The sequence below is a fragment of the Rhincodon typus genome, chromosome 28, assembly GCF_021869965.1.
Source record: "Rhincodon typus isolate 14 chromosome 28, sRhiTyp1.1, whole genome shotgun sequence".
Taxonomy (NCBI): Eukaryota; Metazoa; Chordata; class Chondrichthyes; order Orectolobiformes; family Rhincodontidae; genus Rhincodon; species Rhincodon typus.
The window spans coordinates 32,225,636-32,251,527 of NC_063359.1; the positions used below are offsets into that span (position 1 = coordinate 32,225,636).

A 25,892-nucleotide genomic window follows, 5' to 3' on the forward strand; every position below is an offset into this window, starting at 1 on the left:
TGATTCCAATTAAAACAAAACACATGAAAAGACTTGGTTTATATTCTTCTATTATTTGCACAATTTTTCAGTTGATATTGCAGCCATCTCAGCCCTACGCAACGACAATTTCGTTCTGCAAATACTTGTTAGATCCAAACTGTCTTCTGGCTAACTCTTCTGGTGGTTTTCCCTGTGATCAGCGTCCACCCTTACCAACCCAAGTTCGTTTAAGTAAACTTGGACCCTTTTGTTCAATGACAGACTGGTGTGCATTTTAAACCCTTACCGTCCTGTCAAACAGCATAAGCAAACAATCAGAGATAGCAAGAACTGCAGATGCAGGAATCAGACTTAACACAGTGTGGAGTTGGCGGAACACAGCAGGCCAGACAGCATCAGAGGAGCAGGAAAGTTGACTTTTTGGGTCGGGACCCTTCTTCAGAAATATTTTAAGAAGGGTCCCGACCCGAAACGTCAATTTTTCTGCTCCTCTGATGCTGCCTGGCCTGTTGTGTTCCTCCAGCTCCACACTGTTATCAATGAGCAAACAATCATACTGGAATCTCTAAAAAGCGCAACTAAAACTTTGATTCTCATCCTTTTCCTTTCTCTTGACAGTTCACCACTACATCCAGTTAAAATAAATACTTTCCTAAGAATTCAGTGAGAATGAACCAGTAGGGTTAGAGAGGAGTGATTAATTGATTCGTCTGCTTTTGGGCCAGCATTTCAACCGTACTTAGTCCCCAGCCTCAACAGGCACATGGCAGGGTCAGTGAATTTACTGTGTGGGAAACTGCAGGAGAAAATGTAGCATTCCAAAATAATATTTTGTTGGATCTCTAGGAAATATAACAAATTACAAGAGGTTTCTTAGGAGTAGTCTCCTCTGCAATGTATATATACCTTCAAAAGGATACATGGCTTTGCATGTGCCAATTGCTGCCAGTATTTCTTCATCATCAAATTCATCATCAAACTCGCACTGTGCTGCAACTTTTAATTCAGGATCCTGGTTCTGTTCTTCGGTATAACTACCATCAGGGCTGCTCAAGAAATAATTACACAAAATAACTATAGAAGAGTGTTACACAAAATATACAAAAACAGATGCAGAAACAACTGTTGAATTAGGTGAACTGGAGATGGTGCAGGAAGGGAACGAAACATCACATAACAACATGGAGGATTTATTGCACTATATGCGTAAGTATATCTTCTGTGTCACAGCAATTAATAAATACTTACTCCAGATAACAGTGAATCATTTATTTCAAAAATAGTACAGGGAATCCAATGCAGCACAGCATAGCACAACAGAATCCTTACAATCCTCTACATTTGCCATCTGTGCTGCAACTGCTACAGTTATGCAGAGACAGTACTGGAACCAGTAAGAATACAAGCTTTTGAGGTGATCTGAAGAATAACATGTATAATGTAGTTTTTACTTTTTCACAGGCTATGGGTTGAAACTACACATATTTATTAGATGTAAAGACAAATGCATAAGTTATCCCATCGGGGTATGATTGGATTTCCAATGGAACAAGAAAGTATGCCTTCCAGTCATGATTCCTTTCTTGACACTTTAAACTGCATCAAAACTTGGGCTGGTTGTGTCTATGAAATAACCCTACCAATCATTTGTTTCACTACATTTAATTGGTTGAGGGGAGAGAAAAAGAACCAGCTAGAAAGTGACTCATCAAACCTCTATACAAGAATGGGATTTTTAAAATGCACTGTCAGCAAGAGTGCATGATCAGTGTAAGGGGGGCTTAGCTTGAATAAGACAGAATTCATGTCAGTATATCTGGGAATCTGATTCAAAGTAGAAATTTGGTGCAGTGAGGGAAAAGAGATGTTTTGAGTAAAGTTTACTGCAAGAAGTTAAAGTGTACTGAATGGGGGATTTGGTGAACGGCGGGAACAAGATGCTTTCTCTTTCATCTACTCTCTTCCCAGGTTCATTGGTTGTAGGAAACTACTATTAGGGCTGTCTTTAAATCACTGTAAATTAGCATAACATTTATCGAGTGGCTATACTTGTATTTAACAGAGAAATACCAGAAATGACTTTCCCTTATTGGCCTTCTTCAAGGCCAATATAATAAAGTAATATAAGTAATGCAAGGCAGAATACAGTTAATATAGGGAAGTAAAGTTAAGACATTGCAGAACAACTTGGTTGAGTGGAATGCATTGCCTGTAATATATGGGAACTCATGGACCTCAACAGAGTTCTAAATGACTGCATGTGCAGGATGTGCTGTCGACTGCAGAAACTTGAGCTCTGGGGTTCGGACCTTGAACGGCAGTGAGGTCCCTGTGACATATCCACAAGTCTGAGAGTTATGTGAACAGCATGATGAGAAAGGTGATCACGTAGTAGCTTAAGGGTCTGGCAACAGTAAGGGAATGGATGTCTGCCAAGCAGCCAAGATGAGCAGGAAGTAGTGCAGGAGTCTCCTGGGGTGCCACTCACAAGTATGTTTTCTGCTTTAGAAGCGACAAGGGTGTAGTTCCCCAAGTGATTGCAGTCAGAGTCACTGTTTTGGCACCACAAACAGCTCAGCTGTACAAAAAGGGAGGCAGAAGAAAGGAAGAGGAATACTGATAGGAATTAATTAGTTCAGGGAACAGACAGGTTGTATGTAGCTATAAATGTAATTCCAGAATGGTGTGCTGCTGTCTCCTTGGTATCAGATTCAAGGATGTTACAAAACTGCTACCTCTGGGGTTGCTAGAGGTTGTGTCAACGTTAGAACCAATGACTTAAGTAGAAAGGGGGATGCTATTCTGAAATCAGAATTTAGGAAGTTAAGTAGGAAATTAGCAAGCAGGACCTGATAAGTCCAGTGCCTTGTGCAAGTGAGTACAGATAGAGGGGGATAAGGCAGGTGAAGGTGTAGCTGGAAAGATGGCACAGGAGGGTAGGCTTTAGATTTCTGTGACACTGGGACTGGCTCTGAGGAAGAAGGCACCTGTACAAGTCAGATAGGCTGCACCTGAACATAGCTGGATTGGAATTCCTTGCAAGACATTTTGCTAGTGCTGTTGGGAGGGCTTTAAATTTATTTGGTAGTGATGTGGAAACCACAAGGGAATATTAGCATGCTGGATTTCATAACTTGCTACAGACAAAACTACCATCAAGAGTAAGTTAATAGATGAAGTCAGAATAAAGAAGAAGATAACACTGTCTAAATCAGGGTTATTGTGCATGCACATGAATGCACAGAGTGTAGTAAATAAGATTAGGAGTTACAGTCAGTTTGCCATATGGCGATATGATGTTATGGCGATAACAGAGACCTGGGTACAAAGTGTTCAGAAAAGACAGAAATGGAAGGGTGGTAATATTGAATTAGGAGAGAATTATCATGCTGGAGAAAGAAGATGTCTCAGAGGGTTCAAGCACAGAATCAATATGGTCAGAGTCAAGCAGCAAAAAACAGTATAATTGTATTGTTTGGTGTAGTCTATAAACCACCAACCAGTAGGAAGTATATAGAGGTACAAATCTGCACAGAAATTACAGAGAGATGTTAGCATATAGAGAAATTATAATGCGGTACTTAAATGACCCAAATGTAGGTGGGGATTGTGACAGTGCAAGGGACAAGTGTTCCTGGATTGTTGTCAGGAGAATTGCCTAGAGCAGTATGTGACCAGTCCATCAAAACAGGATGGACTGTTGGACCTAGTTTTTGGAAACAAAGAAGGCTAATTGGATCAAGTGCTAGTGGGAAACATTTAGGAGACAGTGATTATTATATTGTAACATTTAGGATGAATGTGGAGAATGGTCAGTTCAAAGTAGGAAAAAAATCAACTGGCAGAGAGTTGATTTCAATGGGGCAAAATGGTACCTGGAATGAAAGGTTGGCAATAAAATAACTAACTAAGCAATGGGCTATCTTCAAAGAAGTGATGGTTCGGATACACTGAAGGTATTCTCCCTCAAAAGGTAAGTTTGGACAATCAAATACCGGGCACCCTGGATGACAAAGGAGATAGAAATTAAGATAAAGAAGAAATGTGCTTATGATAAGTGTTAGGTAGAAAATATAATTGAGAACCATGAGGAATGCAGAACATTCACAGGAGTGAAAAAGCATATTAGAGAAGCAAGTAAGAATTAAGAAAATAAAAACTTAACCAACATAAAAGGGAATTCAAAAGTTTTCTATTGATACATACATCGTGAAAGAGTGGCAAAAGGAAGACAAGAACTGATTAGGTACCAAAGAAGGGATTTACACATTGAGGCTGGAGGTATGGCTGATATATTAAGCGAATACTTTGTATCTGTCTTCAGAAAGGAAAGAGATGCTGACCAAGCTTTGATGACAGAGGAGGAAACTCTGTCACTAGAAGTGTGCAAAATTGATAAGGTGGTAGATTTGGATAGACTGTCTGGGCTTACAGGACCCGATAAAACGTATCCAAGGATACTGAAGGAAGTCAAAGTGGAAATTACAGAGGTACGGGCAATAATTCTTCAATTTTCATTAGACTCAGGAAAGGTGTCAGAGGACTGGTCAGAAAACATCATGATCCTATTCAAAAAAGGTTGTAATGATAAACCCAGCAATTACAGACCTATCAGTTTGATTTCAGTGGGCAATGTTGTTAATGTGGTGGATGTGGACTTCCAGGGGCATTTGATATAGTGTCACACAACAGACTTGTGAGAAAAATAGTAGCCCACGAAATAAAAGGGACAGCAGCAACATGGATACAAATTTGGTTGAGTCAATGGATCTTTTTCAGGTGCAAGGAGGGTTTGTAGTGGAATTCCCTGGGGTAGGTATTGTGATCCCTGCTTTTCCTGATATACATCAATGATCTAAATTCTAATGCTCAGAGGACAATTTCAGAATTTGTAGATGATAGGTAACTTGGAAGCATTGTAAGCTATGAGGAGGACAGTGTCGAACTTTAAAAGGGTATAGACACACTGATGGAGCAGGGGAATAGGTCCAATAAAAGTCAATGCAAAGAAATATCAGGCAATGCATTTTGGTAGGAAGAACATTGGAAGGAAGATGATGTAAAGGGGATGAAGGAGCAAAAGGAACCTGATGTAGAAATGCACAGATTACTGAAGCTGCCAGGACAGGTTGAGAGAGCAATTAATAATATATACAGTATCCTGGAGTTTATTAATAGGGAAATAGAATATATAGTGTACAGATCTGGGTGCCACACTATAAAAATGATGTGAGTGCTTGGACAGACTGCAGAAGAGATTTAGAAGAATGAGTCTAGGGATGAGAGAATTTAATTATGAGGATAGTTGGAGAGGTTAGGACTGTTTTCTGTGGAAAGAAAAGCTAGGAGGAAATCTGATGGCATATTCAGTCATGAGAGGGTTGGATTGAATAAATAAATAGAGAGGAACCATTCCCTTTTGTAAAAGGACCAAGGATGAAAGGGCACAGATTTAAAAGAAGCAATGTAATTTTCAAAAGAAGCATAATGCCAGCAAAAAAAAACCTTTGCACTCGATGATTCGTTCAGATCTGGAATCCACTACCCCGAAATGTGGTGGAAGCAGGTGCAATTGAGGTATTCAAGAAGGCGTCTGTTAATTATCTGAAAAAAAATGATGTGCCAAGCATAGGGAAAAGGAAGAAGAATGGCATTAGGTCATAATGCTCATTTGGAGAGCTGGTGCAGACATGATGGACTGAACAGCCTCCTTCGGTGCTGTAACACTTTTGTGATTCTGCAAATCCAGTTGAAGTACACGGTACACATGGTTTTGAGGTATAAGCAGATACACTTCTGTGGGAAAAAGTGCTAGAATAATATGGCAAGAGGACAGATTTAGTTCCATCTAAAACATTATTGCATCAACCTCACCTGTTCCAAAATTTTCAATGTTTCTGACTTATTGATCAGATTCAAACTTCGATCTTACATGACAAAATGCAGCATCACCTTTGGAAACTTCATCGTTTTTCAATGTACTTATCATTTCTCACCTCACATTTTACTCTAGAAGCTTTTAATGCAATTAGCAACTATACTGTACCTCTCTCGGTCTTGTGCACAATTGTTTACAGTAGTGCTCTGCAACTCATGCATCTCACTTGATCGTTTTGGTTGATCAGTCCTGACTGGTAAACGACCTTCTACCTCTGCAAGCCAAGCCTGAAAATAGGGGTTAAAAAAAAAAAGAAATTAAAGAACAAGTTACTTCTAACATGGTGACCAAAATTAGTTACACTAAGCTGGAAGTTTACATCAGTAGCTCTGTCTCCCCTCCTGCACACCAGGCTAGGAGGTGGCACAAAATCAATAAGGGTGGTTGTGGGAGGGGTGCCATGTCGATCAGCTTCCCATCGTTGTTATTTGCCGGCGGCCAATTAGGTTGCTTGTAGCCTGTTCTGTTAAATCAGTTGAGGTCCTTAAGTTACCATTTAATGGATCTGTTCCCATTGCCATTGCAATTTTACCACTGGAAGATGAATACCATGCAATTTGAGGACAGATCCCCTCCAGTAAAAGCTGGTGCTCGCTGCAGGCTTGCAAGTAGTGGTGCAATGCTCATCAGGCACTCTGTGGGCCTAAATAAAGCACCTTGTGCTCCCCTCTCACCCACCACTCTCCCAAGAGTAGCTAGGTCTGTGCACACTGAAAGAAATCCCCGCTGCCTTTGAAAGCCACCTTTTACTTCTCTCAGCTCCCATCTTGGCTGGGCATAACTGATTGATTCTTGCCATCCCTGACCTCAACTATTTTCACTCTGGGCCTGCTGCACTCCCAGCAGCGGTTACCCACTCCAAATTGAGGTACCTGCACTCTAATTATTTGGCAGCCATAGAAGGTCAGGAACCTATAGACGGGTGGAAGCTATAAATGTATGCAACTGACAGCCTGTTCTAAGTGAAGTCTGTTTGTGACTTCTGTGGCTGGTGAAAATGGGTTTGCCGACAAATGAACATAGCTATTAGAAGCAAGAGTAGACCATTCACCTTCTTTAGCTTGTTCTGCTCTTCAATATCATTGCTGATCTGAAGTGGCCTCAACTTTGCTTTGCTACTTATCTTCCATACTTCTAGATTTTTCACTAACAAGGGAGTCAATCTAACTCAGCCTTAAGAATATTTAATGGAACTGTCTCCATCACTCTCTGGGTGGGGCTAACATCACCCTGTTAACTCCTGGTCTATATTTCTGAAATGTACATCAGGTTTTTGAATTTTGTAAAATTAACCTGATACAAGGTGCAGCATGCATAACTGTAAAAGCATCAAGTTTATTAAGAAAAAAAAAATATTAGTGTCACATGATGTGTTTGCAAATGTTATAACTCGAACATTATAGTTTATGCCGACCAAGGTTCCCAAACTAAATTAGTCCCACCTACCTGCACTTGGCCCATATCCCTCCAAACTTCTCTTACTCATGCCCTTATGTCTTTTAAATGCTGGAACTGTACCTGCATCCACCACTTCCTCTGGAAGTTCATTCCACACATAAACCACAATGTAAAAAAAAAGAGTTGCCTCTCATGTCCTTTTTGAACCTTTCTCCTCTCACCTTCGTGCTTAAGTTCGTTGACTTCAGCAGTAGGGGAACTACAATTAATACATTTCAGTACTCCCGATTTTTGAAGGATATGGTGTGATAATTTCAGGCAGATTTTGTGCTAAAATACAACATCTGTTGTACTCAATCCGAATATTCAAGGAGGCAAAAGTTCTTACTATTGAGAAAGTTAACAGAATTGCCTGTAACATTTTGTATAGCAACACAGTTACCAGCTATTGCACCTGGTCCTTAAAGAAAACCTCAGTAAAACCACAGGACTTATGCTGAGACCAAACATTTCAACTCTCCTATAAAGTGAGTCAGTCATTTGACGCATACATATTGTGGAAGCAAGAGAGAAAACAGGGAGCTAAGGACTAGTCAGCCTTATATCAGTAGACGGGAATATACTAGAATCCATTATAAAGGATAGGACAAATAGACATCTGGTTGATAGTGATCTGATTGGGCATAGTCAGCATGGATCTGAAAGAGGAAATCATGTTTGATAAACTTGGAGATATTTGAAGATATTACTAAAAAATTGATAAAGAAGAGGTGATGGATGAACTAAACTTATATTTTCGGAAGACATATGATAAAGTCCCCCACAGGAAGTTGTTTGGTAAAATTAAAGCACATGCAATAGGAGGTAATGTACTGGCATGGATGAGTGATTGGCTAACAGACAGAAATGACAGAATAGAAATAAATGGGTCATTCTTGCATTGACAGGCTGTGACAAGTGGGATACCCCAAGGATTTGTACTTGGCACCAGCTGTTTACAATATATAGCAATCACTTGGAGTTGGGCACCGAATGTAATATTTCCAAATTTGTGGATGATCAAAGTTAAGTGAGAATACGTGTTGTGAAAAAGATGTAAAGCAGCTTCACAGAACATAGACGAGTACAGCACAGGAACAGGCCCTTCGGCCTGCTGTGTCTGTATTGATGATGATGTCATTCTAAACTAATTCCGTCTGCTTGCATGTGGTCCATATCCCACTGTTTCCTGCCTGGACATGTATCTGTCTAAATGCACCTTAAACATTGCTGGTGTGTCTATTTCCACCACCTTCCCCGGCAGCACGCTCCAGGTACTTACCACCCTTTGTGTGGAAAAACTTGCCTTGCATATTGCCTTTAAATTTTTCCCCTCTCACCTTGAACCTATGCCCCCTAGTATTTGACATTTCTACCCTCACACTCTGATGCTCTAGCAAGAACAATCCAAGTTTGTCCAACTTCTTATAGTTAATACACTCTAATCCAGGCAATGTCCTGGTAAACCCCCTTTATACCCTCTCCAATGCCTCCACATCCTTCCTATAGTGTGATGACCAGAACTGCACACATTACTCCAAATGTGATCTAACTGAAGCCTTATACAGCTCCAACATGGTTTGCCAACTTTTATGTTCAATACCTGATTGTTGAAAGCGAGCATGTTGTACGTCATCTTTACCACCTTACCCACTTGTGTTGCGACTTTCAGGGAGCTATGGAATTGCACCCCAAGATCCCTCTGTTTATCAATGCTCCTGAAGGCCCTGCCATTTGCCGTATATTTCCTTCTTGCATCTAACCTCTCAAATTGCATCATCTCACATTTGTCTGGATTAAACTCCATCCGCCATTTCTATGCCTAATTTCCAACTTTGACAACCTTCCTCACTATCCACAATACCACCAACTTTCACATCATCTGCAAATTTACTAATCAGACCACCTACATTCTCATCTAAATCATTTATACATTACAAAGAGGTCTGAGTGTTTCCTTGCAGATCACTGATCTCCAATTTGAAAAAGACCGCTCCACAACTACCCTCTGTTGTCGGTCAAGCCAACTTTGTATCCAACTTACCAACTCAAAGCTACTCCCATGTGACTTAAACTTCTGGACCAGCCGAGCAGGACGGACCTTGAAAAAATGCTTTAGTGAAGTTCAGGTAGACAACAGCCACTGCCCTACCCTCAATCATCTTAGTCACTTCCTCAAAAAGCTCGATTAAATTTGTGAGACAAGACCTCCCTTGCATAAAACCATGATGACTATCTCCAGTAAGTCAATTTGTTAACAAATGCGAGTCAATCCTGTCTCTAAGAATCTTCTCCAATAATTTCCCCACCACTGATCTAAAACTCACTGGCCTATAATTTCCTGGATTATTCCTGATACCCTTCTTAAAGAAAGGAACAACCTTGCCTGATATTCTCCAGTCTTCTGAGACCTCATTGTGGCTAAAGAGGATACAAAGATATCTGTCATGGCCCATGCAATCTCCTTCCTTGTTTCCCTCAGTATCCTTGGATAGGTCCCATAATGCCCTTGTGACTTATCTACATTAATGTTTTTTAAGACACCTAATACCTCCTCCTTCATAATATTGACATGCCCTACAAATATCAACATACTCCTCCCTAATCTTATCATAATCCATGTCCTTCTCTTTGGTACATACCAATACAAAATACCCATTAAGGATCACACCCACTTCCTGTCTCCATGCATAAATGCTCTCCTTCATTCTTGAGTAGACCTACCCTTCCCTTAGCTACCCTCAAGCTCCTAACACCTGCATAAACAGAGGATTTGGGCAGACTTAATGAATGGGCTAGATCATGTCAGATGGAATACAATGTGGAAAAATGTGAGGTTGTTGACTTTGGTAGGAGAAACTTATGTCCAATATTTCTTAAACTGTAAGAGATTAGAAGGTGTAGACTTATAAAGTGACCTAGTTTCCCTTGTTGATAAGTTACAGAAGGCTAACATGTAGGGCAACAAGCTATTAGGAAGGCTAATAGAACATAGAACATAGAACATTACAGCGCAGTACAGGCCCTTCGGCCCTCGATGTTGCGCCGACCTGTGAAACCAATCTGAAGCCCATCTAACCTAAACTATTCCATTATCATCCATATGTTTATCCAATGACCATTTAAATGCCCTTAAAGTTGGCGAGTCTACTACTTTTGCAGGCAGGGCATTCCACGCCCTTACTACTCTCTGAGTAAAGAACCTACCTCTGACATCTGTCCTATATCTATCACCCCTCAATTTAAAGCTATGTCCCCTCGTGCTAGCCATCACCATCCGAGGAAAAAGGCTCCCACTGTCCACCCTATCTAATCCTCTGATCATCTTGTATGTCTCTATCGAGTCACCTCTTAACCTTCTTCTCTCTAACAAATACAGCCTCAAGTCCCTCAGCCTTTCCTCATAAGACCTTCCCTCCATACCAGGCAACATCCTGGTAAATCTCCTCTGCATCCTTTCCAATGCTTCCACATCCTTCCTATAATGCGGTGACCAGAACTGCACGCAATACTCCAAGTGCGGCCGCACCAGAGTTTTGTACAGCTGCAACATGACCTCATGGCTCCGAAACTCAATCCCTCTACCAATAAAACCTAACATACCTAAGCCTTCTTAACAATGCTATCAACCTGGGTGGCAACTTTCAGTGATCTATGCACACGGAATATTAGCCTTAATTGCAAGAGGATTTGAGTTCAGGAGCAGTGAAGTTATGCTTTAATTGTATAAAAACTTGGTTAGACTGCAACTGGAGTACTGTATGCAGTTTTGGTTTCCTTCTCTGACGAAAGATATCATCATTTTGTGGCTGCGCAAAGAAGGTTTGCCAGACTTGATCCAGGGATGGCAGGACTATTCTATGAAGAAAAAAACTGGACAAAACTGGGCCTGTATTCACTAGGGCTTCGAAGAATGAAAGGTGACCTAATTGAAACTTACAAAATACTTAAAAGGGATAGATACCACACATATGTAATCCCTTACACCATCAGGAAGATCCTAGGGGTCTCTGCTTCTTCCTGGAAAAAAGCCTGAACCGACCCATCTACCAAAACCCTCCTCCGTCTAGCTGAGCTCATCCTCACTTTCAACAACTTCTCCTTTAAATCCTCTCACTTACTTCAGATGAAAGGTGTGGCCATGGGTACCCCCACAGGCCCCAGTTATGCCTGTCTCTTTGTGCTGTATGTGGAACTCGTTCCAATCCTACTTGGGCCCCACCCACAACTCTTTCTCTGGTACATCAAGCACATTGTCTGTGCTGCTTCCTTCTCTTGCCCAGAATTGGAAAAGTGCATCAATTTCACTTCCAATTTCCAACCTGGTCTCACCTTCACCTGGTCCATCTCTGACTCAGCCCAGAGTCTGAAGGAGGGTCACTGGACCTGAAATGTTAACTCTGATTTCTTTCCATAGATGCTGCCGCAGAAGGTGCAACAGAGTCCCAATTACTTTCTCCCTGTTCATTACCTAAGGTCCCAGATTCACCTTCCAGGTGAAGCAGCAATTTACCTGCACTTCACTCAATCTAGTCTACTGTATTCAACTGCTCACAATGTGGTCTCCTCTACACTGTGGAGGCAAAACACAGACTGGGCGACTGTTTGCAGAACACCTATGGTCTGTGCAGAAAAATGACGCTGAGCTTCCTGCTGCCAGCCACTTCAACAAACACCGTGTTCCCTGGCCAACATCTCTGGCTTGGGTTTACTGCAGTGCTCTAGCAAAGCTCAGCACAAGCCAGAAGAACAGCACCTCATTTTCCGCTTGGGCATCCTGCCGCCTCAGGACTCAATATTATGTTCAATAATTTTAGGGGCTGAGTGCCTTCTCCAATGCCCTTACCCCAACGCTCACACACTAGGTCTTGCCATCACATTGCGTGCTACCACAACAACCTGCTGTCAGCTAGTGAGATTCCCCACTGATTCTCCCTTTCCCTTGTCTGCTCAATTGCTGTTCTCTCTCTGGGCTCCATCTCCATCTATCATTTACTCCTCCCCACCTTTTCTTAGCTAAGATCAGTTCTGAAGGATGGTCACTACATTAACTCTGCTTTCTCTCCACAAATGCTGCCAGATCTGCTGAGGTTTTCCAGCAATTTGTGTTTTTGGTGCAAGTAAGGTGCTTCCCCTGGTTGGGGAGTCTAGAACCAGAGAACTCAACTTTAAAATAAGGGGCCTGCCACTTAGGTCTGAGATGCAGAGAAATTGTTTTACACAATGTAATGTGAACCTATGGAATACGCTGCTACTGAGGACCAATGAAGCCCAGTCTTTCAACATGTTCATGGTAGAGATTGATAAATTTATGAATACAGGTGTCAAACGGGGTTACAGGAATGGGGCGAGTAAAAGGTGTTGAGGTGTTCAATCAGGCATAACCTTATTGAATGGTGGGGTCGATGGTCTGAATGGCCTACTCCTGTTCAAATGTTCCTATGAAAATAACAGCATAGACTAAAATCAAAGAATTTTAATGTTTGTTAATTATAAATTAATGTGTATGATAATTGATGCAATTCAACCCATGTCAGAATCAAAACATGAGAATGTCTTTTACCTATAGATAATTGGAATCTTGTGTTAGGAATCAGAAATTGTTGATCAAACTAAGGGTTGGGAAAAACAGGGTCACATTACTCGAGCTCTCATGCTTGAAGCCAAATGAACTGGGGGTACTGTGGGTGAAGAGGATTTTTCTACTAAACAAGCTCAGTCAATTTTAGGGCGGCACGGTGGCTCAGTGGTTAGCACTGCTGCCTCACAGCGCCAGGGCCCCAGGTTCGATTCCAGCCTCAGATGACTGTCTGTGTGGCGTTTGCACATTCGCCCCATGTCTGCATGGGTTTCCTCCGGGTGCTCCGGTTTCCTCCCACAGTCCAAAGATGTGTAGGTTAGGTGGATTGGCCATGCTAAATTGCCCATAGTGTTCAGGGACATGTAGATTAGGTGGGTTATGGGGGAATGGATCAGTGGGGACTTGTTGGGCTGAAGGGCCTATTTCCACACTGTAGGGATTCTATGATCAATTTTGTAAAGCAGACTGTCTTAACACAATATGGAAGATTTGCACTCCACTTTGGGTACAGTAATCAACATTGTTTCTTTAACTGCCAACTGTGAAACAGTGTCACTGCACTTATTATTCAGCTGAGGCCTTGAAATAAGTTTGCAGATGTACAGTATAAAACTCTTGAGAATTTCAATTAACTATACAAGAATTAAAATAGAAACGGAAATACGATTGTTCAATATTTAAAACCAGAAACACTAGATAAAGGTTTCAGCAGCTACCTTTTGTTTCAACCAAGCATTTACCTGTTTTATCTAATTCCACAAGCTGATTAACCTGCTCTATGTGTATGGTATTTTCTGTTTTAATTTAAGATTGGTGTTTTATTTATTTTCTGGCAACCAATCGATATCAGTCCAAATTGATTTAATTTTTAGCCTAAGCTGATCAGTGAGTTGACCTACATCTGGAGTGAATTTTAATGTAATTATCCTACATTGAAACATTTGTTTAATTCTTCTGCATATATAATTTGGTAGGGCTCTTGTGATGCAGTGGTAATGAGCTCTATCTCTGAGCCATGACGTCCAGTTTCAAGTTCCACCTGCCTCAGAAATATGTAATAGCATCACTGAATGGGTTAATGAGAAAATTTCTAGAATAATTTGGTTAGTTTCTTTTCCCATTCTAAATGGAGAGGTTATAATTGCATTTTACAGTCACTGTGGGCCACAATAACACAATTAAACACCTGGGGCCTGATTCAGTGTAAAATATGTTTACAGGTCACTTTTTGAGCTTGCTATCTTTCTGCAAATAACTATTTAACTGTTGGTACTTGGTGTCTGACTTAATTCTTAGAACACCCTAAGTTCTTGACTGTGAATCTCAGTACTAGATTTGTAAAACAGCTTGCACCAATGACATAAATTTTGCCTCCCTCCCTCAGGTGAAGCATCTGTCGACTACATATTTTACCTCAGTTGCACAATTAAGACTGTGGAGATAATCCTGGTTTGTTATAAGCTGGCACCAATGTTTGTCAACATGTTATTTTTATGACTTTCTCCCTGTTTCTACTGAAGATGTGACTTAGGTTGGGATAAGACACCTCCAGTACCTTAAAAAGTTCACATTTGATCTTAATGTGATCTGTTAGCAGGATTTTTGACCATAGAAAGTGTTAGAGACAAGCCTAAATCTGTTCTCAGCCAAAAACCAATCATGAACAGAGATTTTTCCTCCCTCATCTGACAAAGTGCTGAGGCCAGCTATATCACTTTCTTGCTGAAGACCAGTTTATTCAGCACAAACCTGGGACCTTCTCATTTGTATGGCTTAGTAATACACTGGTTGTTCTATGTTTTAAACTAAAAGTAAGAAAGGGGAGTTTCAGTCCCCTATAAAGTGCTTATAAATCACCTAAAAAGACAGATATTTGTAAAGTACTGTTTTGTTAAAGTTTGTTATAGGAAAACTTTCACAGTTATTCAGTGCTTTTCCTAATGAGTAGGCAATGATAAGCAATTTTATATTGGCTAAAACTGACAAGACTTGGCAGTATGGGTCAGGTCAGGGTTCAGTGCTTTTTTTCTATAAACTAATTAACTGCCAATTAGTGGTCAGGGGATTATAATGTTTGTTGTGTGTCATCTAAATTGTAATGTAAGTAGAACTCAGTGCACATAATATTTTATGTCCAGTTGCACCAATAATCTTGATAAAAGTAAATGTTTTCCTCTAGGATTAAGAATTGCTACACCCTGATAGGCATCTTATCTATTATTTAGTTCTGGTTTGGATTTGAGTCATGTCTCACACAGCTGAAATGGTGTACCTCAAGGATCTGTTTTGGGGCCACTGCTGTTTGTCATTTTTATAAATGACCTGGATGAGGGCGTAGAAGGATGGGTTAGTAAATTTGCAGATGACACCAAAGTTGGTGGAGTTGTGGATAGTGCGGAAGGATGTTGCAGGTTACAGAGGGACATAGATAAGCTGCAGAGCTGGGCTGAGAGGAGGCAAATGGAGTTTAATGCAGAAAATTGTGAGGTGATTCACTTTGGAAGGAATAACAGGAATACAGAGTACTGGGCTAATGGTAAGATTCTTGGTAGTGTGGATGAGCAGAAAGATCTCGGTGTCCATGTGCATAGATCACTGAAAGTTGCCACCCAGGTTGATAGCGTTGTTAAGAAGGCGTACAGTATGTTAGGTTTTATTGGTAGAAGGATTGAGTTTCGGAGCCATGAGGTCATGTTGCAGCTATACAAAACTCTGGTCATTGGATAAACATATGGATGATAATGGAATAGTTTAGGTTAGATGGGCTTCAGATTGGTTTCACAGGTCGGTGCAACATCGAGGGCTGAAGGGCCTGTACTGCGCTGTAATATTCTATGTTCTATGTTCATCTTTACTATCAAGTAAAAATAAAATCAAAACTAAATCAAAAACAGTAAGTGAGGGTTCAATTGTGGACAAAGAAAATGCTGTTCGGAACAGAGTCACAGAGATCACCAATACCTGGGATTGATGGTCTCTTGTTTGTGCAAAGTTAGCTGATCTTGGCCACTGTTGCATAGGCAGTCCAGCTGACTTCAACATTGAGCTAAGATGGGGAACTAATGAACCAATTGCTACAACATAGAGATTCCTGCTGGAAACTGTGTGCAAGGACAATGACAAGTACTAATACAGCACCTCTAAATGTAATAAAATGTTCCAAGGCTCTTCACAGAAGGCATTATAGAACAAAACATAATACTGAGCCATAGAGGAAGATATTAGGTTAGATGATCAAAAGCCTGGTCAAGAGGGTGATTGTGAGAAATGTCTTAAAGGAGGAAAAAGTGAGGAACAGGCATAGGACATGTAGGAGTGGGATTCCAGACCTTAAGGACTGGGCAACTAGAGATGCAGCCATCAATATAGGAATGATTAAAATTGGGGATGCACAAAAGGCAAGGAATAAATGAGCATAGACATCTGAGTCAGTGAAAAGAGGAATGACAGGGCAAGAGGCTTGGTGCACGTTCGACACAGACAGAGTTCTGGATGACTTCTAGTTGATAGAAGGCAGACATGAGAGACCATCCAAGAGTGTGCTGAAATAGTAAAGATCAGAGGTAATAAAGTAACAATGGAACAAACAAGAGTTTCAGTTGTGGGTGAGTAGATGTAACAGTGAAGTCAGGCAATATTATGGAGGTGGGAATAGGTTTAGTGATGACCAGTGCTACAAAGGGAGGAGTAAGCAAGTCCTAGTGATAGTGCAAGTTACTTGAGAGACTGTGCCTCTGTTGTGCCCCATGAACCAACAACTTAAACTAATTTCTGTGTTCATGTCAGAATAAAGGTCAACTGATTGAGGTGTTGGGGGATAGTCAGAATCCATAGACTTGGTCTATTTTATGAAATAGGAGGGGAGAAACAGAAAAGCAAATACAAGTAACAAATCAGTCATAAATGTCCTAATAAAAAATCTTTTCTTCTATATTCTGAATAGAGCAGAAGCATTTTTAGACAGATGAATACCTTATTAATTAGAAGTTTATTGATGAAGAAGCAATATCATGCTTCAGGGCATTAAATGTGCAGTACCAGCAGCTGATCCATGTAGTTCAAAATTTTAGCTTTAGCCAATATTGTTACACTAATTCTAGCCAGAAGGAAGATCAAATGGAAGAACAGTTCAGCTAACATCCAGATCATTAAAACCTTGAATTGTTCAGCACAGTAAGCAGGCAGCCAATTGGTCTACCGCTAGAAGGAGCTGTACAATTAGGAACATTTGTCCATAGGAAAAGCTGGCAAGACTATTAAATATATTTTCAATTCCTCATTGAATGGGGTTTGTTCTGCAAATCTCCTCTATCACTTCTAGTTCTTTAGCCAATTTTGTTAAATCCATTTCCAGTTATAAGTAGGCTTAGTATCCAAAGTGAACGTTGGAGTTCTGTTTCCCTAGCTACATTGCTAAGCTTTCAATGTCCCAACCAAAACTGAAACCTCAACCACCGTCATTAAGCAGGTTACTCAGTCATGCAACTTGTTATTGGTGGGAAATGTGGCAGTGTCCCTACCTCCGGACCAGGATTCAAGTCTCACCTGCCCCAGAAATAACAATACTCGTAACATTGCTGAACAGATTAACTGGAAAATATCTGAGAGAACTTTCTGTATGCAATTTTAAAAAAATCACTTATGGGATATGGACTTCACTGGTTCACTAGCATTTATTGCTTGTCCCTAGTTGTCTTGAAATGGTAGTGGCGAGCTGCCTTCTTGAACTGCTGCAGTCCACATGCTGTAGGATGATCTACAATGCCCTTGGGAAAGGAATTCCAGGATTTTAACCTAGTGACACTGAATGAATGATAATATAATTCCAACTGAGGATGGTGAGTGGCTTGGAGGGGAACTTGCAGTTGGTGGTGTTCTCATGTATCTGCTGTGTCTCATATCCTTATCCTTCTAGTTGGAAGAAGTGGTAGTGGGTTTGGAAGGTGCTAATGATCTTTGGTGTATTTCTGCAGTGCATCTTGTAGATAGTACACACTGCTGCCACTGAACGTTAGTAGTGGAAGGAGTGGATGTGGTGCCAATCAACTGGACTGCTTTACCTTGGATAGCATCAAACTTCTTGAGTGTTGCTGGAGGTGCACCCACCCAGGTAAATGGGGAGAATTTCATCACACCCCTGACTTGTGCCTTGTAGATTGTAAACAGGCTTTGGGGAGTCAGGAAGTAAGTTACTACAATATTCCTAGCCTCTGACCTGCTCTTGTAGCCATCGTGTTCATGTGGCAAATCCAGTTGAGTTTTTGGTCCGTGGTAACCACCAGGATGTTGATAGAGGGTTCAGTGATGTTAACAGCACTGAATGTCAAGGGGATAGTGGTTAGATTGTCTCTTATTCGAGGTGGTCATTGCATGGCCTTTTTTGGTGTAAATGTTCATTAGAATGTTAATTAGCTGGAATGTTACCAACCATAACAGCAATAGCTTATTTTTAAAGAAGCCTTTCATTGGCTACAAAAGTGCTTTGGGGCATTCTGAAATTGTGAAAGACGCTCATATTCGTTCCATTCTTAAGCAGAATAGTATGTAACAAGTGACTCTTTTGTGCTGAAAGAAATAATATTTGGGTGTTAAAAAATAAATAGCTATTAAAGAGGTTGAATTTTAAACTAAATTGCTGCCTGAGTGTTTGAATACACTCTTGTCTGGATAATCTGCATTGTTTGTTGTATTATGGTAGCTATGAAAGATCAACACCAAAGCAATCAGACTCCATTCTGTTCAATTTCCATTTTTTGTTATTTACATTTCAGTTCCAGGTTTTTAACTACACAAAGTAAGCAAATTAAATATGACCTTCCCAAAGGCTCCAAAATTAACATAACTCCCCACAGTGTGGTTCTTGAAGGAGAGACCTTAAGACAGAAATCTGCTCTATGAAGGTAAGGTGGCTCTCTAGAGTAAAATTTTACAGCGAGCCTATAATACTAATCACTTATTTAACTGCATATGCACTAGCTCCTTTAAGGCAGTAAAAACATCCTCAGGTACTTCATAGCTAAGCCTCAGCAAAAGTCGAAAAAATTGGGGAGATGATCAAAAGTTTAACCTTTTGAAGAAGGCTTTTGAATGTAGGGAGAAATATGTCAGGGTACAGTGGTTTGGGAAGTGAATTCCAGAATTCAAAGTTGTGGTAGCTAAAAGCTTTTATGTTCAATGTAAACCTTATCAGTGTGATTCAGCAAAACGAGGGATGATTTCACAGATTTGGAGGTTTTGTGCGCTTGAATGTGTTATTTTTCAAAAAGGGTAGTTGCTATGTTAAATCCTGAAGAGGAATCATATCAGACTCAAAATGTCCTTTTCTCTTTCCACAGATATCGGCAGACCTGCTGAGTTTCTCCAGCATTTTGTTTGTTTCAAATTTCCAACATCTGCAGGATTTTGCCTTTATTATAGCTTAGACTTTTGCTTGAGTTTGGTTTTGCCTGGAATAAACTATAGTTGTTCATTTTTTAATGCATTCTTGGGACGTGGGTGACACTGGAGTGGCTGAGCTGGAGAAAGTGGTGGTGAGCTCTCTCTTGAACCAGTGCGGACCATGTGCTGTAGGTTGACCCACAATACCATTAGGGAGGGAATTCCAGGACCTTCTAACAAAGTTGAAGGAATGGCAATATGTTTCAAGTCAGGATGGTGAGTGGCTTGAAGGATGATGTTTCTATTTACCTGCCGTCCTTGTCCTTCTAGTTGATAGTGACTGTTGGTTTGGAAGGTGCTGTCTAAAGATCTTTGGTAAATTTCTGTAATGCATCTTGTAGATGGTACAGGCTGTTGCTGGAATGTTGGTGAAGGAAGGAGGTGATGTTTATGTATTGGTGCCAATCAAGTCAGCTGCTTTGTCCTGGATGGTGTCAAGCATCTTGAGGTATGTTGGGGCTGCACTCACTCAGTGGGCAACATTCCATCATACTCCTGACCTGTGCCTTGTAAATAGTGGCCAGGTTTTGGAAGTAGGAGGAGAATTACTTACTACAATATTGATAGCCTCTAACCTGCTCTTGTAGCCACTGTATTTAAATGGCCTGTCCAGTTTAGTTTTCTGGTCAATGGTAACCCCCAGGCTGTTGATAATAGGAAATTTATCGATGGTAACATTATTGGATGACAAGAGGCGATGGTTAGATTGTCTCTTATTGGAGATGGTCATTGCTTGGCATTTGTATCGTGTGAATGTTACTCATCACTCATCAGTCCAAGCGTGGATATTGTCCAGATCTTGGTTACATTTGAGTATGATCTGCTTCAGTATCTGAAGAGTTGCAAAAGGATCTGAACACTGTTCGCTGACGACTGCAAAGTCCCACTTCTGGCCTTATGATGGAGGGAAGAATATTGATGAAACAATTGAAGATGGTTGGGCCTATTTCACTATTCTGAGGAATTCCTGTAGAGCTGTCCTGGAATTGAGATGACTGACCTTCAACAACCATCTTCCCATGTGCCAGGTATAACTGTAACCAGTGGAGAGATTCCCCCAATTCCCAATGACTCTAATTTTGCTAGGGCTCCTTGATGCCACACGTTGTAGAATGTAGCCTTGATGTCAAAGGCAGTCAATCTCATCTGACCTCTGGAATTCAGCTCATTGGTTCATGTTTGAACAAGGGTTGTAATGAGGTCAGGAGCTGAGTGACCCTGGCAGAACCCAAACTGGGTATTACTGAGCAGATGCTGATTGATTGTAGTGTTGACGACACCTTTCAACACTTTACTGATGATTTTAACTTAAGAAATCCAGCTGATGTGTTTCTGATAGTGAACATACATATAGTCAATGATTAAGGGCTCTTGTGGTGCAGTGTTAATGTCCTTCCCCTCTGAGCCAGGAGGCCTGGGTTCAAATCCCATCTGCTCGACAGGTATGTAATAAAATCTCTGAAAAGGGTGATTAGAAAATAAGTACGTAGTTGTATTAATCGGCAACAATCAGCTCTTTTTTTAACGCTCAACCTTCAATCACCCTAAAAAAAAGCAAGGGGGGCGGTGGGAGGGATTTGGGGAGGAACCTGTTTTTATAGCCGCAGTATTTATACAGATCCAGTTCAGTTTTTGGTCAATGATAATAACCAGGATATTAATACTCAGTAATTCAGTAATGCTACTTCCATTAAAAATCCAGAGATGATGCCTAGTTTCTCTCTTGTTGGAGATGATCATTGTCTGGTACTTGAATGGCATGAATGTTGCTTGCCGCTTATCAGCCAAAGCTTGAATGTTCTGCAGGTCTTGCTATATATGGGCAGTGAGTGCTTCAATGTCTGAGTCATGAATGGGGCAAAATATTGTGCATCATCAGCAAATACTCTGTTTCTGACCCCATGATGAATGGAAGGCCATTGATGAAGTAGCTGAAGCTGATTGGGTTTAGGGCATTACCCTGAGGCAACTCCTGGGAAATGTGGCATGGCTAAGATGATTGACTTCCAACAACCACTTTCTTTTATGCTAGGTATGGCGCCAACCAGTGAAATGTTTCTCCCCAGTTCCCATCAATTCCAGTTTTGCTATGATTCCTGGACATCATACAAAGTTAAATACCACCTTGATAATGACAGTCACACTACCTCATCCCTGGAATTTATCTCTTTGGTCCATGCTTGGACCAAGTCTGCAAAGAGATCAAGAGCTAAGAGGTCCTGTTGGAACCATAGTTGAGCATCATTGACCAGGTTATTTCTGAGCAATCCTACTTGACAGCACTATTAATAACACCTTCCAACACTTTGCTGATGATTGAGAGTGGACAGAGGAAGCGATAATTGGTCAGGACTGATTTGTCCTGCTTTTTGTGCATAGGACATACCTAGTCAACTGTACACATTGTCAGGTAGATATCAATATTATAACTGTTTGAGAATGGCTCTGTTAGGGGTGCAGCTAGATCTGGAGGAAACGTCTTGACTAGTATCGACAGATCATCATTACAGGCTTTGCCGTTTCCAGTATTTTCAGCTGTTTTTTGATTTCATATAGAGAAAATTCCGTTGGCTAAAGATTGGCAATTGCATGCTGGTGGCCTCAAGAAGAGATCGACATGGATTATTAACTGATAAAGAAGCTGTCAAATGGTTATCATCGCCATATATATTGAAATTGATTGAATGGATCGTACTGCTGAGATTATGAATAGGAAGACTGCGGGCTCACAAAAAGTAACAAAGCAGCATTGTGAGGAAAAGGTGCTGCAGCAGAGATGCTAACTCTGTTCTTTCTTTTGTACTTCATTTTTTTCTTAGATTTAAAACAAACATAATTAAAGAATGTTTAGTTTTCTGCATTGAAAGCTTTGACTTACTTATTCATCTCAGAGACTTTTATATATTTGCAAGTTTAATCTGCGAGTATCAACATGATACTCAAGAATTATTCAATTATCAGGGACAAGAGTTTTGTAATGATTTTGTTGGAATATGGGAAATCACAGAAGCTTGTAGATTATGGAGAAAGAGAAGGATAAGCCTGGGGATCAGAAACAGTGAGAACTTTTTAAATTAACTGCCAAGATCTCTGTGGAGTACATTAAATTTAAAGAATGCCAAGAATCTTAGAATAGATTCAAACAGGTAAGCTTCCTTCAATAACTGTGTAAGGTTTTCTTTCTAATAATGGGTTGATGGCTATAATTTTCTCTATATATTTTTAACATGATTGTTTCACACACATTTAATCACTAAAGGGAGAATTAGTTTTCAATTATTTTAGAACATGGAACAGCCATTTTTAAAATTTCAGTATGTGTAACTTAACAGGCGTGTTCTAAACATGTCAGTTCATATCACAGAAAAGAAATATTGGTCAGCTGTACTTAAATTATAACACTGTTCAACATGCCTCATTATAATAATTTAGAACGAAATATTAGTCTAGCTCTAGGCTAATTTCTTGCCACAAAGTTATTCATTTTCTTTGGCTAAGATTCGGTCACGTGCAAGATGGACAATTTTGCAAGGTACTTCACTTTATTCACTTCTAATGGTTGACTACTGTATGGCATTCAGAGAACACAGCAATGCCCTTTCAACCTAGGGTATACTGACAAGGATGATGATAGTTAAGTAAAAGGATTTTACCTGGATTTAATGGAGTTCATGGGGTCTCTGCTTTCAGCTGAAGACCCGGTGAGAGCCCCATGTTGCCTCTTTGTGGGAAGGACTGTTGCAAAAAGCATCACTGAGAAACTAGATAGGATAGTGGCAGGCCTTCCCTGCAATGAAGGACCTTGGTGATACAAGTCCTGCTCATTCAGTGCTCTTCATTATGGCAGTGTTACAAGGAAAGGTTCATCTTTGGACCTTGGTCAAAGATAAATGATGGTGAAGAGGAGGACTGTGGTTAACAGATGGGACGGAGGTGTCAAGGGCAAGAGGATGATGCTGTGTCTACTCTTCTTACCAATGAAGGCCCCTTGATTGGGCAAGAAGTGCCTTTGTATGAAGTAATCTGTTGGGAATCAGCAAACAACCCTGAGCAGGTTTTCTTGTGCTCCCTCCATAAAGACATCTCCTGTCTGCTTGTGTGTTAGTATCGATGATAACCCTCAATTAGGCATTAATTTCCCATTTAAGGGGTCAACTGACAGTTGTGTGGGAAAGCCTTGTTACTTTCAGATTTGTTTAGGGTGAAGATAGGAAGGTGGCAGTTTTCACCCTACTAATTACATGCTCCCAAGCCACCATATTCACCACAGTGCAGGTCACTAAATTCCATCATATTCTTTCTAATAACTACACAGTATCACATCATCAATGCAAATTTACTTACAAAAAATTAATAGGCAAAACAATGCAGTCATGCCTTTGATTCTCAAGGGATTAAGTACAACATTGCTTAAATCCAATTTAGCTGACTTTGCAACTAAACAAACAGCTAAGTGACAATCAATTGCAATAAATCAGAACAATGACTTTCCTTCTCATTACATCAAATCATAAAATGATTTTGTGCAGTAAAGGCCATTCAAACGCCATTCAATTTTAATTAGTGTCAATTTGCTCAATTGATCTTGAGATTATAGAATCTATATAAAGTTTCAATAATGTTGTGGCATGCAGCAAAATATAGAAACGTCATGATCTTATTAACATGATATTAAAAAGCAGCATGATTCCATTCAGATGGAAAGCCTCATTAATTAAAATAGCAGAAGGTAAACTATTTCCAAAACTTTCAGCAAAGCATTGTTTATCATGTTGACAAATTAATTCAGGAGTGACATTTATTTTAGGATTAATGGCTCAGCAATATGAAGTAGAAAGGATACAGGTAGATTCAGGAAACTATATTAGTTTCTTCTAAGTCTAGAAAATACAAAAAAACTTTTTTTCATTTCAAGTCAGTTATACATTACCTCAAATTTCTGACTCTCTTGACGCAGTTTTTCAATGGTTTGCTCAATTTCTGCCAGTCTGGGATCCACAGTCTCCGGCCTACCCAGTTGAGGATTCTTTATGTATACATCCTTCATTTTTATTAAACCATCTCTTGAGGATTAAAAAATATAAATTCAGTATACCAATTTATGCTCGAGTCGGAGTTTACTCGAACAAACCAAATTAAGGTAAAAGTTATCAATTACTAGATGATTATTTGTTTTGCAAGGAGAATATTAGGCAAATCAACATCAGAAGCATCACTGGACTCTATAAATGTTAACTCTCTCTCTACAGATGCTGCCAGACCTACTGACTTTCTCCAACATTTTGTTTTTGTTGGATTCTGAACAAGGTTCCATCTACCTAAAGCACTATTTCTTGAAAATACAGACCAGCTTTCTACTAACCTTTTGGATTGATCTTTCTACATGTGTACTGTCTCTCCCCATGCATCTATCTCAATGACTTAACACTTTGAACATTTTTTTCTTTATTCTTTCATGGGATGTGGGTGTCGCTAGCATTGTTGTCAAACCTTAATTGCCCTTGAACCTTGTGGCTTGCTAGGCCTCATCAGAAGGCAGTTAAGAGTCAACTATATTTTGGTCTAACATACTTTGGTCTTCAGGTAAAAAATGGCAGATTTCCTTCCATAAAAGTGATTAGTAAAGCTAATGAAAATTGATAATAAATTCATGGTCACCAATTCTGAGACTTGCTTTCACTTCTGGATTTTACTAATTGAATTTAAATTCTACTATCTGTAGTGAAATTTGAAATGACATCCTGGAACATTAGCTGGGGCTCTGGATCACTTGTCCAGTGACATGATCATTACACTATCTTCTCTTCACTGAACTCCATGTCCATAAATTTATGCAATCATTGGTCTATGATCCTCTATAACCCTACTCTTCAATATGCAGAGTAATGTCATCTGCAATTTGGATACGTAACATATTTCTTCCTCCTCATCATTAACAGTGGTAACATCACTCGACAAGTAATTCAGAGGTCCAACCTATTAATCTGGGGACAACATCTTGAAATCCTATGTTGGTTCAGATATCAAAAAATAATGTGTATATGCAAACGACAGTTTCTTATTTGTTGCTATGACAATGCCATATGAACAAAATTTGGGCAATTTGAAAATAATTCAGCAAATGACATAGTATATTATTAGACCTGATAAGGTTGATATAAGAAATTAAATGCCATGCTGGCGCTGTAGAGCTGAACTGACTGTGGTTCAAGTTAAAGCACAAAAATGGACTTTGCTATACCATATGCCAAAACCGAAAGTATTCCATTTTCAATAACACTAACGTGTCAATTTCTTCAACATCAATGTTTAAAAAAAAAAGTAAAATTACTTAAAATAATTTGAGTAGGCCAAAAGATTTCTTTGCACACCTTATGAATTTTCAAGATGATCCAATATCTCAAGCAGAGATCTACAGGCAATTGCTTTTGTGACATTACTTCAAAAAAAGATCATGCCCAGTTAACACCACGTGCCTCCACATCACCTAATTCCTTTAAACAACTAGTTTATTTT

The 25,892-nt window shown here is 40.0% G+C and overlaps 1 protein-coding gene across 6 annotated transcripts in view; it reads right to left on the minus strand.

Annotated features, from left to right (window-relative positions):
- LOC109932714 (formin-binding protein 1) overlaps nucleotides 1-25,892 on the minus strand; it is a 183,920-nt gene that overhangs the window by 17,488 nt on the left and 140,540 nt on the right. For all 6 annotated transcript variants that reach the window (XM_048613504.1, XM_048613507.1, XM_048613509.1 and 3 more), the window contains 3 exons: nucleotides 24,307-24,439; nucleotides 6,029-6,147; nucleotides 889-1,028 (listed from right to left, as the gene is read on the minus strand). In XM_048613504.1, coding sequence (XP_048469461.1) covers nucleotides 889-1,028; nucleotides 6,029-6,147; nucleotides 24,307-24,439 — 392 coding nt within the window. The remainder of the gene's footprint in view (nucleotides 1-888; nucleotides 1,029-6,028; nucleotides 6,148-24,306; nucleotides 24,440-25,892) is intronic.